This window comes from Schistocerca piceifrons, chromosome 6 (assembly GCF_021461385.2).
Source record: "Schistocerca piceifrons isolate TAMUIC-IGC-003096 chromosome 6, iqSchPice1.1, whole genome shotgun sequence".
Taxonomy (NCBI): domain Eukaryota; kingdom Metazoa; phylum Arthropoda; class Insecta; order Orthoptera; family Acrididae; genus Schistocerca; species Schistocerca piceifrons.
In genome coordinates this window covers 524,327,587-524,343,355 of record NC_060143.1, presented here as the reverse complement: position 1 = coordinate 524,343,355, position 15,769 = coordinate 524,327,587, and the positions used below count along the sequence as shown (strand labels likewise).

The window sequence follows — 15,769 nt, the reverse complement described above, 5'->3', positions numbered from 1 at the left end:
TTCCTAGCGCAAGCCTCAATTTCCTCACGTAATTGTTCTTTCGTATCATGACACTGTGCGGCAACGGCTGTAATCTGTTCACTAAGCTGTCTGGAATTGTTGTCTAATTTTTCATTCAACTGTTTGGAATTGTTGTCTAATTTTTCATTAATTTGTTTGGAATTGTTGTCTAGTTTTTCATTAATTTCATGAACAAGTTGTTTGTGATTGTAGTCTTGTCTTTCATTCTGTTGTTTGGAATTGTTGTCTAATTTTTCACTAAGGTTGTCATATTTTTCACTCTGTTGTTTGAGATTGTTCTCGTTAAGTTGTATCGTTAATGCTATGACTCGATCCATGTCAAAATTAACTACTGTATTCTTTGTGCTGTTTAATGGCATACCTGCAATTGTCACGTTTTGTGTATCCATTTGGATATTCTGTGATTCTTGAAAATGTTTGCTAATCGGATGTGCACTGTTAATCACTACACCGAAATCAAATAAATTTGTCGTACACTCATTACACTGCTCATTTTTATTAGAAAAATTTGTCTGTTCATCACGTAAATCCTGCAAACCGGATGTGTCAAGGTGGGCAGCGCTCATTGCAACAGAACGCCCTGCGTCATCAATTGTCGTCAAATTAACAGAGGACACAATTGAGTTCATTTGTTCATCATTAGGATCAAAATTATTACAAGTGGTCGGTATGCACTGATTGTCTGTAAATGGAGGATTATCATCATTACACTGCATGTCGCAAGTACTATCGGTCAAGTTATTTGGGTCAGCTATTTCACTCATTATACATCGCGATGTACTGTTAACAGCTTTTCGGGGCATTTTTCACTAATCAAAATTATTCACTAATGAGACAAACACAATGCAAAAATGCAACAAACACAAATATAACAAAGAGCAACAAATCTGTGGAAGAAAGAGTGACAAATTAGTAAAATGCGTTGCGCCAAATACTAATTACATTTAAGTAAATAAGAGCAGATATATGACTACTTATCAGAAGATTCACAAAGAAATACGATCCTGGCAGGGTCGCCAAGTGTAACCTCTCCACAGTAATTTTAAATGATGAACAAGAAAATGGAGCTAAGTGTAACCTCCCAGCAAATAATGTTTAATAAAAAATGTGAAATGGAACCATGCGTAGCCTCGCCACAAAAATTAATGAATGATAATTGACTGTAAACCACACAATAATATTAATTAAATAATGAACCATGAATGAAATGTAACCTCGTAACAGAAATAATAATATCTGGTAAATTTTATAAGGGCAGCTGCGCTGACCTTCGGCCCTGTATTCTGAATAACAAAAGCAAAATTCTTACCTCAGAAAACTGCAACTATATCTGCTCTTATTTATCGACACAGCTTCGTGCAATGTTGGCGTATATATTTTTTTTTTTATTCTTGGAAGGAATGCATAGGAAATATTCTTTAAATTGAAATGAATGCTTTTTCTTCAAAAGAGTGGAAAAATTCTTTAAATTGAAATGAATACTTTTCTTTAAAAGAGTTACTTTATAAAAAATTATTATTGGGGCATTTTTTCTGAACAAATTAAATTACAATTAACATACGCTATTAAATATGCGCAAGGCTGCTTCTTTACCTTCTACAACAATACTCATCGTCCAGAGTCCTGACCAGAGTCGAGACCAGAGCACACAGCCGACGCATGCCGACTCCCTACTATCGTATCCGACTCACTACTACTGCCGACTCGCGCAGACTTGCAACAAGCAACAACTAACGATAAACTACTCTCTGGTCAGAGATTCTATCATGCCTCGCCCATCGCCGGCGAAGCATACACCTTACAAAGTGGCAGAACTGTTTTTTTGTTGGCATATTTTTGTCATTTAGTTCTTTCTACTGTTGCGATACATTGGACTATTTGGATCTGCTGATGAATGCTACTGAATGAGACGTGTAGTGTTTAGATGTCAAATTTGTTTCAAATTATATCGATTACAATTGAGGAACGCCTTTCTCTTTTTGAAAAAAGTGTTTCGACAAGGCGATAAATACACAGATTTAGAGTAGAAGGCATTTGTTCAGTGGCCCCAGAAACAGCTGTACCCCCATCGTAATGTGGCTCATCGAAGAACTGAGAAAATTCGAGAAACAGGCTGAGTGTCAGATGCTGAAGCAACTGAAAGACCACCGAAACCAATTTTTTTTTATATATATTTCTAAGCCCGTGCACCAGAGTCCAGCAAAATCATTGCGTAAGTTGGCAGAAGAATAAATTCACAGTCTCTGGTCGTGGATTAAGCAGTTTGACAAACATTGAAATTGTCTCTGTATATAGTGACAGCAGTGCATGCATTTAACATGCAGATCATGAAAAGCGATTCGCACTATTTTAAACATGGCTGACAGCAACAACGGTAAGTAAACATTCAATATATGATGTATACGTCCAACCACTTGGTGTTAATACACTGAAGACATGATTATGGTCAATATAAAAACGTCGTGTTTTACTTGGGACACCAGTGTATGATCAGAAAATCAAAGTGTCTATAACAACCTCCTGATCGCTCATTACTGGACGTTTATTTTTTGAAGACATCATGAACAAAGAACGCCAGTGTTAAACGATCCACGACTTTCTTTGGCTGGCGTAAGGAAGATGAAATCAACTACTCACGGCTTGAACAAGGTGGTACTACTGCGCTCACGGCTAACAATACTATGAGTCTTATAAGATGGATTTTTGGGTAATTTCTTGTCTCTAAAAACCTTTAGCGCCCTCGGTTGCCTGATTTAGTCCACCAGACCGTTCCTCGAAGAGCAGCAAAATCTATATTGTATCACAATGGCCCGCACATGGCTTGCGGCTTAATAACAGAAATAAGTGTGTACATGAGACTCATACCACAATCAGATATGCAGAAAGTATTATGCAATTAAATTAATCTGGTTCGTCTTGTATAGCCTCCTGTGGGCGTCATTTCCCACATATACTGATCAGCCAAAACATTAAAACCACCTGCTTGACAGATTGTTCGTCCGTATTTACAACCAAGTACATCACTGATTCTGCGTATCAGGAATCAGTTTCTTGGTAGGTTTGTGCAGGTATGTGGTACAGGTTGTCTTCACACAGGTTCTGTAAATCGCGAAAATAACGGGCCGCTGATGTGCCTACTCGGGATCGAGCATGATAGCGACTCATAAAGGTTCCATAGGATTTACATCAGGTGAATTTGGTACCCAACACATCAACGGGAGTTCACTCTAATACTATTCAAACCACTGTAACACGGTTCTAGTTACGAGACACGGGCAATTATACGGCTGAAAAATGACATCGCCGTCGGGGAAGACATCAACTATGAAAGGATGTGGGTGACTCGCAGCTGTCAGCATATTTTTAATTACTAGCACAGGTCATTTGCAAGCCCAGGAGAATGTCTCCAAGACCATAATATTGCTTCCACCAGCCTTCGTCCGTGGAGCACTTCCCGTTTCGCCTTGATGACGGCGTTACTGTAGCAAAAATGTGATTTACCTGAAGAGCCGACACTTTTCCACTGATCAACGGTTGAATCTCGATGGTCCCTTGCGCACTGCAATCGTAATTGACAGTGTCTTGGGGTCAACATGTGTACGTAGGGGTGGTGTGCCGTGGAGCTCCTTGTTCAACAATGTATGGTGTGCTCCAAAACACTTGTACGTGCACCATCGTTGTGCTCTTTCAGCAGCGTTGCCACAGATCACTGTCTACCATACTTTACAGAGCAGACACGATTCCGAAACCCACGTTCCCTGAAGAGTCGTAGACGTGCAGCCATTTAGCGCCTAGTGGTAGTTTCAGTGTCCTGCTATCTCGTTCTGTACATCTTCACGACAACAGCACGTGAACATTCGACCGGCATCGCCGGTTTCGAAATACTCGTTCACGGGCACTACGTAATAATAATCGGTCCACTGTCAGAGTTGTTTATCTCAATGGATTTCCTGACTTGCAGCTCATATCATCGGTAGGACGATCCCCCATTCGTGTATGCTCTGCTTACATGTACTGGGTGACCAAAAAGTCAGTATAAATTTGAAAACTTAATAAACTACGGAATAATGTAGATAGAGAGGTAAAAATTGACACACATGCTTGGAATAACATGGGGTTTTATTAGAACCAAAAAAAGTTGCAAAATGTCCGACAAATGGCGCTGGACAGCAAAACGTCAGCGACTGCGCATGACAATCGTGTATAAAAGCAGCTGTAATGAGAGAGAGAATCAGATGCGCCAGCAGTCCCAGCATGTTGGTGTTACCTGAAAAGGCGCTTTTAGTGAAGCTGTATTATCAGAATGGGGAGTGTGCTAGTTCAGCCTTACGATCGTATTGCCATAGGAAGGGAATCCGTACGGGTAAAGGTCCGTTGACAAATGCAGCTGTGGCGAGAATGATTTCGAAGTTCGAAGCCAAAGGTTTGTTTAGACGATAGACCCCGTAGTGGCCGACCGAGCACAAGGCGTGATACTGCTGAGAATGTTCAGGAAGAAATGGAGACTGTAGCGGGTTCGTCTATGCACGGGGAAGTCAGCGCTCGTGCAGTCGCACGTCTCACCGGCATTCCATACACTAGTGTTTGGTTGGCACTTAGGCGTACCCTCCGATGCTATCCGTACAAAACCCATCGGCATCATTAACTGTTACCTGGCGATCTAGTGAAGCGGAGATGGCGGAAGATGACGATTGGTTGAGTAACTTGTTGTGGACCGACAGAGCTCATTTCACGCTCCGAGGGTCTGTCAACGCCCACAACTGCAGAATTTGGGCAACCGAAAATCCAAGAACTGTCGTGGAAACTCCATTGCACGACGAGAAAGTCACGGTATGGGTTGGATTTACCACATCTACTGTTATCGGGCCTTTTTTCTTTGAGGAAATGCGTTATTCCGGTTTTGTAACTGCTACTGTGGCGGGCGAGAGATACGCCGATATGTTACAGAATCGCATCATCCCCAGCCTGGCTGATAAACATCTGCTGGAAAATACGATGTTTATGCAGCATGGCGCTCCACCCCATATTGCTGGATGCGTGAAAGATCTCTTGCGAGCGTCGTTTGGTGGTGATCGTGTGCTCACCTGCCACTTTCGTCATGCTTGGCCTCCCAGGTCCCCAGACCTCAGTCCGTGCGATTATTATCTTTGGGGTTACCTGAAGTCGCAAGTGTATCGTGATCGACCGACATCTCTAGGGATGTTGAAAGACAAGATCCGACGCCAATGCCTCACCATAACTCCAAACACGCTTTACAGTGCTGTTCACAACATTATTCCTCGACTACAGCTATTGTTGAGGAATTATGGTGGACATGTTGAGCATTTCCTGTAAAGAACATCATCTTTGCTTTGTCTTACTTTGTTATGCTAATTATTACTATTCTGATCAGATGAAGCGCCATCTATCGGACATTTTTTGAACTTTTGTATTTTTTTGGTCCTAATATAAGCCCATGTCATTCCAAGCACGTGTGTCAATTTGTACCTCTCTGTCTACATTATTCCGTGATTTATTTTTTTCAAATTTATACTGACTTTTTCATCACCCGGTATTTGTTGCCACATCACATGCCCTCAAAGCCGGCAGGCAGAATCCAAGGTCACTATGGACTTTATTTTATATAAACACTACAGAGTAGCCCACCACCTGGGTTACTAAGTTGGGCCGTGCGCTACTTAAGACAAGTGACAAGCCAGGCAGCGTTAGGTCTCTTAGCCGTAATGGCTGCTTGCAAGTTAGGTTAGCTTGACAAGCCCCCATTCCGTTACCGTCCCTGCCACGTGGAGGCGGACCTTTTTCTAATGTTTCTGCCCTGGCTGTTGCTCTGTGTGTTGGTACACTCTTTAATACAGTGACTGATGTTATATGCAAAATAATTAATAAAACTAATATTATTAATTAAGTATAAAGTAAAACAAAATAGACATAAAAATATATAAACAAAAGAAAACAAAGAAAAAGAATTATAAACTATATGGTATCTACCAAGAACCGAGTTCTCCCAGATGCAATTTTAGAGTGCAAGGCTATACATGTGCCCCAAAAATTAAACTGAGCTAGATTTCTCTATGTGAGGTTATAAATGATGTCAGAATTTCACATAAAACATAAGAGCATAATGAATATTATGATATAATGGTACTGGTAAATTCTTGCATAAACAATCTTAGAGACAGGAAGTATTCAGGTAGCTATGTTTAAACATAATAGGATCCCTCTATTCAAAATTTAAAACTTAAATTTAAGTATGAGATTACATACAAATCATCAATTGTTAGAGATAAGTGGTTACCAAAGTTAATATAATTAATAAAAAGAATATAATTATACTTAGAATAAAAGAAAATGAGTATAAATAGTGAGTTTTTTTTTTAAAAAAAACATGGTGTCACCTAAAACCTGATTCTCACACATGGAATTCCTGAGTGTGGAGGCTATGTATGTTCCCGTAGATTGAATGTAACTAGATTCCTCTATATGACATTATAAATAAGGTTTCAAATTAGACATGAACAATAAAACAATATGAATATTAACATATAGCAATACAATTATACCTAGCAGGCTCTTAGTCATAATTGATACCAAAGTTATCCCCAACACAAATGAAAATACAAAAATATTCACATAGCTGAAGGTTATACATGGTCAGTTCCTCTATACAAAATTTTATTTGGGGCAGTAGATTACTAAAACAGAAACAATGTTAATATATCATAAAAGCTAGAAGTCTGTAGTAGACAAATCAAAAATTAAGTTACATAGAAGTCTAAAATGTGATAATTCAAGTGTAAGGTTACACAAATTGATTACAACTAAATCCAGTACACATGGCAAGACGAGTGATAAGGTTGTGAGCCAGGAAGGGGAATCTGCGTGAATGCCCAATGAAATCTCCGATATTCTGTGAGCCAAAATTGGGAGCCTACATTATATGTCTAATGAAGTACGTCATCAGTTGTGTGACACAGTCATTGTGAGTTTATCCCATCTACATCCATATAGTATTGATCAATATCTATTTCGCTGCCCTTCTAAACCTTCTGTCAATATTAATCACTATCTGTTCTAGTGTCTGTGTCAGTATTGAAGCTAGTATCTTACCAAGTATTGTGTAGAGGTTCTGTTACTATTTTTGTTCTGGCAGTAGGATGTTTATTTTTGTATATATAAAGCAGTGTCGTTGACACTGAGTGAGCCACACTATTTAAGGTGTTCCATTTACCTGGGTCTCGAAGAACCGCACTGACCTCGTCCTCTCTTATAGCAGGTCGGGCATGGTCGAATAAGTTACACGTTAACACAACATGTTCATGCGTTCCGAGAATGCCACATGTGCAAATCTCGGTTTGCCTTACTCCCATACGGTGTAGATGTGTTGGGTATGGTCTGTGCCCAGACAAGTAGTGAACCATATCACGACTTGGATCTACATGTTTCAGTTTTAGCCTCTCACAAGGGAACCTCCCCATCTCACCCCCCTCAGATTTAGTTATAAGTTGGCACATTGCATAGGCCTTGAAGAACAGAACACAGATCAATCGAGAAAACAGGAAGAAGTTGTGTGAAACTATGAAAAAAATAAGCAAAATATACGAACTGACTAGTGCATGCTCAACATAGGCAATATTAAAGCTACTGAGAGCTCATGAGCGCAGTGGTCCCGTGGTTAGCGTGAGCAATTGTGGAACAAGAGGTCCTTGGTTCAAGTCTTCCCTCGAGTGAGAAGTTTTATTTTTTGTTTTCAGACAACTATCAGACTTCGCTCTCCAAAATTCCTGGACACGTTCAGATTTGATTCTACATATGCAGGATTTGACGGTCTACACAAGGAAAAATTTGAAAACGTTAAAAACCGTTAAAAACATGTTTTGACAGAGCACAGGGAAAAATGTGCGATTGTGAAACAGTTGCATTCGTTTGTTGCAGTTTATGTGACACACTCTTATGTTTTCATCACTTTTTTTGGGATTGGTTATCACATTCACAAGAAAACCTAAATCGGGCAAGGTAAAACCGATTCGCCAAGTGTACAAGTTAGGTGGGTCGACAACATATCCCTGCCATGTGACGTTCATGCCGTTACCAGTGTGATATAGGATATATCAGACGTGTTTTCCTGTGGAGGAATCGGTTGACCTATGACCATGTGATCAAGTGTTTTCGATTCCCACTGGAGAGGCACGTCCTTTCGTCTACTAATCGCACGGTTTTGCGGTGCGATCGCAAAACACAGACACTAAACTTATTACAGTGAACAGAAACGTCAATGAACGAATTGACAGATCATAACTTTGCGAAAATAAACTTTTCACTCGAGAGAAGACTTGAACCAAGGACCTCTCGTTTTACAGCTGCTCACGCTAACCACGGGACCACGCCATTCCTAAGCTAGCAGCGTCCTTGATGTTTCCTATCTTACGCATGGACTACTCGGTTTGTATATTTTGCTTATTTTTTTCATACTTCCACACAACTTCTTCCTGCTTTCTCGATTGATCTGTGTTCAGTTTTTCAAGGCCGATCCACTGTGCCAACTTATAACTAAATCTGAGGGGGGTGCGATGGGGAGGTTCCCTTGTCAGATACATTTGGAAAAAAGGAAAAGACACGCCGCCCTTTGTCTGATGTCTCCCATTCTCTTTGCCACGTGCCTAATTTCCAGTCACTATGGACTGTGGTCATAATGTTTTGACTGATCACTATACGTTATAACTGCACAATAAATTACTGAGAGTGGTGTCACCTCGTGCCATCAGGTCGCGCCTGTGGGCGGCGACGGCGTCGGCGTCGGGGCGCGTGCATGGCGGCGGCGTCGGCGGGCGTCGGGGGGCGTGTCGAGCTCCTGACGGCGGGGCGGCAGCGGCGGCGGCGGCGGGGGCGGGGGCGGTGCCATGAGGCGGCCGTCGGCGCTGCTGCTGGCGGCGGCCGCGGCGCTGCTGGCCGCGTCGGCGTCGGGCTGCCCGCCGGCGTGCGAGTGCAAGTGGCGCTCGGGCAAGGAGGCGGCGTGGTGCCGCAACGTGACGGCCGTGCCCGCCGGCCTGGACGCGGGCACGCAGCTGCTCGACCTGTCGGGCAACGCGCTGGCGCCGCTGGCGGCGCGCGCCTTCGTGTCGCGCGGGCTGGCCCACCTGCAGCGCCTGCACCTGGCGCGCTGCGGGCTGCGCGCGCTCGCCGCCGCCGCGCTCGCCGGGCTCGCCAACCTGGTGGAGCTGGACGTGAGCGGCAACCTGCTGCTGGCCGTGCCCTCGGCCGCCTTCCAGCCCGTGCCCGAGCTGCGCGAGCTGCGCCTCTCCGCCAACCCGCTCGACCGCCTACCCGCGCGCGCCTTCCACCTGCTGCCCCGGCTCGTGCGCCTCGAGCTCTCCAACTGCCGCATCAGCCGCATCGACCCACGAGCCTTCGAAGGTGTCGAGTCCTCTCTCGAATGGCTGTGAGTATATCTTCGCTACAACAAGCTCAATACTTTGAACAACATAGCAAGTAGTAGTGGAAAGTTCAGTTCAACTACAAGAAAACTAACTGGGAGCGCCTAGCAGAACGTTTGTCATCTCGACATGGCCAGATAGTGATGAAGACGTCGATAGGCACGCCGAAGAGCAAGTTGGAGCGATTACGAGAGCGGTGAAGGCAGCAGTACCAACCAGGAGGATGACCGTGGTGGCCTCCCCGTCACCATGGCCCGCTGAACTGGGGCAGATGCGTCAGTCTGTCGGGAGGTCGGGAAGGTACTACCAGCGAAGTGTCATCTGGGAAGAGAAACAGCGATGACTGCAAATTTATAGGAACGATAAGGAAGAATTCCAAAGCGAAAAAAAACTTCAGACTCCAAAGCTGGGAAAAATATGTCCAAACCCAATTGGCTATAGTCCCCTTGGGCACAGCCTAAAAAATAGTTAGAGAAAAGATTCGGTCGCCAATGGCACTTTCAACTGTCAGGGATGGGAATCAGATGACAGGGTCATGGCAGGAAACTGCCGAGGTTCTCCTCCAGTCCCTGCTTCTGGATGACAAGGCCTAATTAGGTGGGCTCTTCAAGAAGAATATCAAAATAACAATGCAGTGTACCCATTCTCAGAGAACGAGGTGGTGACGCACATTAAATCACTTCAAAGAGGTAAAGCCCCAGGACCAGACGGCATCTTAATGGAGGTGCTGCAATACCTCTCTCCTCAACTAGTAACACCTCTAGCAAGAATTTACAATGAGGCCCTGAGTGTCAGATCGCTTCCCACCATCTGGAAACAGGCCAAAGTCTTAATTATCAAAAAAGGGCAGAATAAATATCCTAAAGAAGTCAAGTCCTAGAGATCGATATGTCTGTTGGATCTCCTTGGGAAACTGCTGGAGCGGTTGCTGGCTGACAGGCTGATGGAACACCGGGTGCTCTGTGGGATGAGCAGTAGGCAATTCGGCTCCTGGCCGGGCGTTCTGCGTCTGACACAGTCGCCATGGCGGCTGAGGTCTGTGGGTCGTCCACACGTAAGTACGTAGTTGGCATCATGGTGCACAACAGTGGCGCCTTCGACAACCTGTGGTGGCCTTCACTCTTCTCCCACTTGCAGGAGAAAGAGTGTCCAGGGCCACTATACGGATGTCTTAGGAACTATTATACGGATAGGGAGGTCTGGCTATCAACCCTTAGCGGGAGAGTGTGCAAGAAGATAACGAGGGGGTGTCCACAGGGCTCTGTCCTGGGGCCACTCCTTTGCGATTTTAATATGAAGCTCTCCTTCACACCTTGTAGATCAGTGTAGATGTGATAGAGGTGGTAGCCTACACTGATGCCCTCCTCCTGTTGGTTGGCGGCCGTAGCCGAGAGGAACTTGAACCTGAAATAGAATGAAATATGACCATATTGTCGCAATCATGCCACAGGACCAAACTTAAAGTAGCACCAAATAAGTCAACCTATTTGCTCTTAAAAGGTCAACTGGCCAGAAACCCAACCATCACGATTGAGGGCACACTGGTAATATGCCGTCCAGAGACACAATACCTGGGAGTTATACTAGATGAGAAATGGATCTCTGCCCAGAACATTGAAGTAACAACACATAGGTCGTTAGAGGTCCTAAATAATCTCATTATGATTGGACATAGGCGATTCCATCTTCCCCCACACCTCATCAAATTGTATCATAACACAATCCTCGCCTCCATCGTGGGCTACAGGTCCGGAGTCTGGGCTCACAGGCTCACGAGGGTCATTCCTGCTATGGCTGTGAGGAGAGTGCAGCGCAACATGCTGTTACGTTCGATCGGAGCCTACTGTACATCCCCAGGAGGAGCACTAATGATTCTCATGGGGTTTTGCCCCCTAGATGTAAAAATCTTGGGGCAATCTGCATGGCATTGGATAAAAAGTGGACAGATTGAAAAAACTGAGAACATCATGGGGGTTCGGGTAGGGGATAAACCATCGATTAGCAGAAGGGGAGAGGAATTATGACAAGAGCTCTGGGATAGGGATGAGACAGGCAGGAGAACATACCTGTTACTACCAAACATCCACGAACGTCTACGAATGAAACACTTTCAATTTAGTAAGGGACTGCTGCACTTTCTCACGGGGCATGGTCTGTATCCGGCGTATCTTTGCCGTTTCGGAAAAAGGGCGACTCCCTCGTGAGACTGTGGTGCCGGGATAGGTACACCGGACCACGTAGTCTACGAGTGCCCCAATTTTGATGATGTTGCCACGGATTTAAGAAACTTGCTGCCAAACACAGACACCTTTCATCTGATCAGGAATCCGGTTACCTTTACTTCATCGGCAGACTTGCCAGCGAGGTATCCGCCACAGTCCTGCGAGAATACCGTAGGGAGGTAGAATGATTGATGAGAAATAAAATGACATCACACACCTATCCCACTCCGCAGGGCTCGTACTGGCCGACCACCGTGACGATCGGGATCTTTCGAGTCCAGGATTAGGGGGAGGGTGTGAACATACCGATCATAGACACCGCACACTAATTATGACTCAGTAGTTAGAATTTATTAGTAGAAAATAGCTTTTAGGATACTCTTGAAAGACCTGCAGCGATTTTCAATTATGCCCACCCCAGTGCCAGGGGCACGCCCACTGGGATTAGCTCGGTGGGCCCAACCAAGAGATAGTAGGTTTTTATTCTGCTGACACACTTGTAACGCTGCAGGGTGTAGCTTAGTAGAGTAGATAGTGTAGTAGGTCAAATAGTAGGCATGCCCATAGAGTAGCTAACCTTCCATCCTGTAGGCAATACTAATATTAAGTAGATAAAGGTATGGTAAATGCTGCTTGGTAATTAGTACTTTGTATGTTGCTTCGACCCACTAATGTTTTAGGTGGTGAGTTACTGTGTATAGTATTGGTTATGATGAATAAAGATTTTTTTTAAAGTAGTTGTAATAATGTACAGTCTTATAGCCTTTGACACCTATTACGTAGAGAGCTACAGGGTTATTCGTAAGGACCTTTGAGGTTTCAGAACACGACTGCACATAACTACAAGACATACACAAAAATTACACTGCAATGGTTAGACCATATCTCAAGGTTGTCAAGTCACGGTAGAGGTGAACCATAACTGCACCGACCTGTGTACGTAAGGAGTCTCTGGCAGTAGGTGCTTTAATATTCATTCATTAATTGAATTTATTAATGTGGCTCTGTATAGCCCCCATAAGTAAATCGTTTCCCTCCAAAACAAACAACTGGTTATCTTCGTTTCTTACGAACAAGAATTGCAGTTAACTCAGTTTACTCTATGAAAATCCAAGAAAAATGGTTTGAAAATCATTTACTATGATAAGCTAATACCTTGGCAAGCCTGAACGGCGGAACTGGAGATGAGTACGTATCTGTATAAAACAAATTACATTCATGAAAGTCGTACCGCTATTGCCAAAGTACGAGGGTTGCCCAGAAACTAATGTAACGCATTTTTTTCTCAGTCGGAAACAATGCATGAATACGAAACGACGCCTAATTATACGTATTATTTAAAGTCCCCTCAGTGAGCGCGCCAAATTTCCGTCACTTCCGGCAGATAGAGCCGGCCGGAGTGGACGAGCGGTTCTAGGCGGTACAGTCTGGAACCGCACGACCGCTACCGTCGCAGGTCGAATCCTGCGTCGGGCACGGATGTGTGTGATGTCCTTAGGTTAGTTAGGTTTAAGTAGTTCTAAATTCTAGGGGACTGATGACCACAGCAGTTGAGTCCCATAGTGCTCAGAGCCATTTTTGAGTAACTTTCTGCAACGCGCTTCCAACAAGTAAGATTCGATTCTCTTCATTTTTCTAACGTCACGTAATTTTGGTTGGCTGAGGGAAAAATACTGCGAGTGCAAACCAGTAAGAAATTGTCTTAAAAGACGCTGTCCATCCATTACTAACATATCACGAGATTAAACAGTTACACAATTTGTTATACTTGGCACCACAGAACTGTAGGCTATTCTCCCCCTCGCTCCATCTATGTTCGTGTTCTGGTGAAAAAGGTGGACCTCTGTAAGGACAGCCATTTTCATATTCACACTTCTAGATTATTTAAGTTAACCTGTGGTAGCAGTTTCCACGTTTCGTTCAACATTCTGTCTTATAAGAGCTGGTTGCGGCGTCAGTGTCTCATGGTTTTCAAACGTCCCTAAAATTTTCTGTTCCCATTCCAATCTATAACACAATGTGTTTCGACGAATTCTGACTGCCTGCAAATATTTCTACAATAGGCGCTCTTCTGGGACTCTGCCAAAAACGGTACACCACCCTCAGACCCTCTTTCAAAGTACTCTCTGCTCCGACCTCAAGGCATGTTCCCTTCCACTTGGGTGGGGCGAAGCTTCCACGAATTCTGCTGGGGACTTTTTCCTAAGTCAGTTTTATGAGCTATGGTGCATCCACTCACAGACAGCCAAGTGCAACTGGATTCATGGACACTGTTTGTTTTCGTGCACGTGGAGCTCAGTGTTGGAATCTACGTATCCAGGTACTGCTGATCACGGTTACCGATAAACATTAATTTATTCCAGTTTACTGTGCATTTTTCATACACTTGTTACGTTAGTTTCAGGACAGTTTCGGGTAGACGGTTGCGTAACACGTACCCAGTACTAAATTAACTTCTGATGCTTCCCCCATGGAAGGCACAATTACAGCATCTCGCATTGGAACAATGATAATTGGCTTGCCCATCTGCAGGGGGGAACCAGTTCGATGCGACAATATGGAGCGGATCATTTGTCTAATTGTTCTGACATGCGTGATCCCTAGTGAAACTATCCCATGGGGCATATTATGCATCGACACTTGAAGACATGCTCTATGTAGTGTCATTTTTCTATGTGGCTTGTAGTTTTCACGTAGTCACCTTCTGAAACCGAGAGGTATTTATGAGTAATAGCGTATACGAGGAGAGCTAATACCTCTACACTCACTCTGTGTATTGTTTAGGTTAATTGCTACACTAAGAAAAAGTATAACAATTTAAGGCAGAATGGGGGAGTTGAGTTTAAAAGCATAGCAACACGCCAGTCATCAGGCGTATTAGTTGAGTGAAGAAGGGAAAATATATTTTGCTGTCTCATTTTCAGAGGATATGTCCCCAGTAATGTGCGTTTGATACCTACATTGCTTCGGTAACCTTGTTCAGCACTTTCAAACAGATACTCCTATTCAGTATTGGATCTGTGAAGGTGAAGGAGCAAAGGCAACATCTGGAACACGATGGCACTAAGTGGATGTAAGGAGATTCTTGTGAATTCTCTTTGAATTATGATGATATAGAATTTTCCAAACTCGTTACCTTTGTTGCAAAACGAGTAAGGAGAAATGAAGTTTCGAATGAATAATTTTTACTCCTTCACTGATTATTGTCTTGGATGCATTTGTTAAATATAAGGGGCAATCAAACATTTTCCGTTCGAAGGCCAGACTGATACCTGCCTACATGTCGATGCTTATATACCCGCATAGGAGTTACGCTGAGTTGCATTTACGTTGCAGCAACACCCACAGACGGAAACTTTTTGATCACCGCACTATATATCAGTTAATTAGTTTCGACCATAATGCGGACAGAAGTCTGCGCAAGATATTTACTAGAACAGGGGTCTGACAAGTGAGTCACCTATTATGGAAACCAGGAATAATTAATCTGGTGCTGAAAGAAGCTGTAGTGAGGAAAAATAAGAATGGCAGAGCAAGATGTAAGTATGCAAAGGTCATCATAGAGGATCTTTGGTTTATCAGATGTATAAAGATCAGTACCTTATTAAAGCACAGTAAAAGGTAAATAACAGTATGAAAACACCTTAGATTTAATAACGATCTGTGTAAGGTAAACTCGGGTAACGCCACGAGTAATGTATTCGTACTGGGAGCCACAGCCCGTAAAAACAATGGTAACATGCAGCTGTTGCCAAAATGTGTGATTTATTGTACATAGTGTGTTTAGGGATGAAACAGTCACATTAACGCTTCTTCAAATTAATGATCACAGCAAAAAATATCATGTTAGCTGTAAAAATATGTTGTCATACATATAAGATTCTCCGTTACAAACGTCATGATAAAACAGTCATCGTTACAGAAAGTGCTTAAAACTCTACCAGAACTCTACTAATAAAACTAATCAGCAAACACAATGAATTCTTAAGTTTTGTAAGCAAAATGAAGTATATAGGTGGCACCAAAGTTGAAAAAGTTCTTATTTATGGTTTAACTCCTTTGAAAACTATCAATCAGTGGAAGGAAGAACGAAAA

General features: G+C 43.3%; 1 protein-coding gene across 1 annotated transcript in view; it reads left to right on the top strand.

The window, feature by feature from the left end:
* Positions 1-8,975: 8,975 nt before the first annotated feature.
* The window catches only part of LOC124803436 (leucine-rich repeat-containing protein 24-like), a gene marked incomplete at its 5' end in the record, with an annotated part of 196,948 nt that continues 190,154 nt past the window's right edge, over positions 8,976-15,769 (top strand). The window contains 1 exon segment of the mRNA XM_047264621.1: positions 8,976-9,486. Within this exon segment, the coding sequence (XP_047120577.1) occupies positions 8,976-9,486 (511 nt within the window).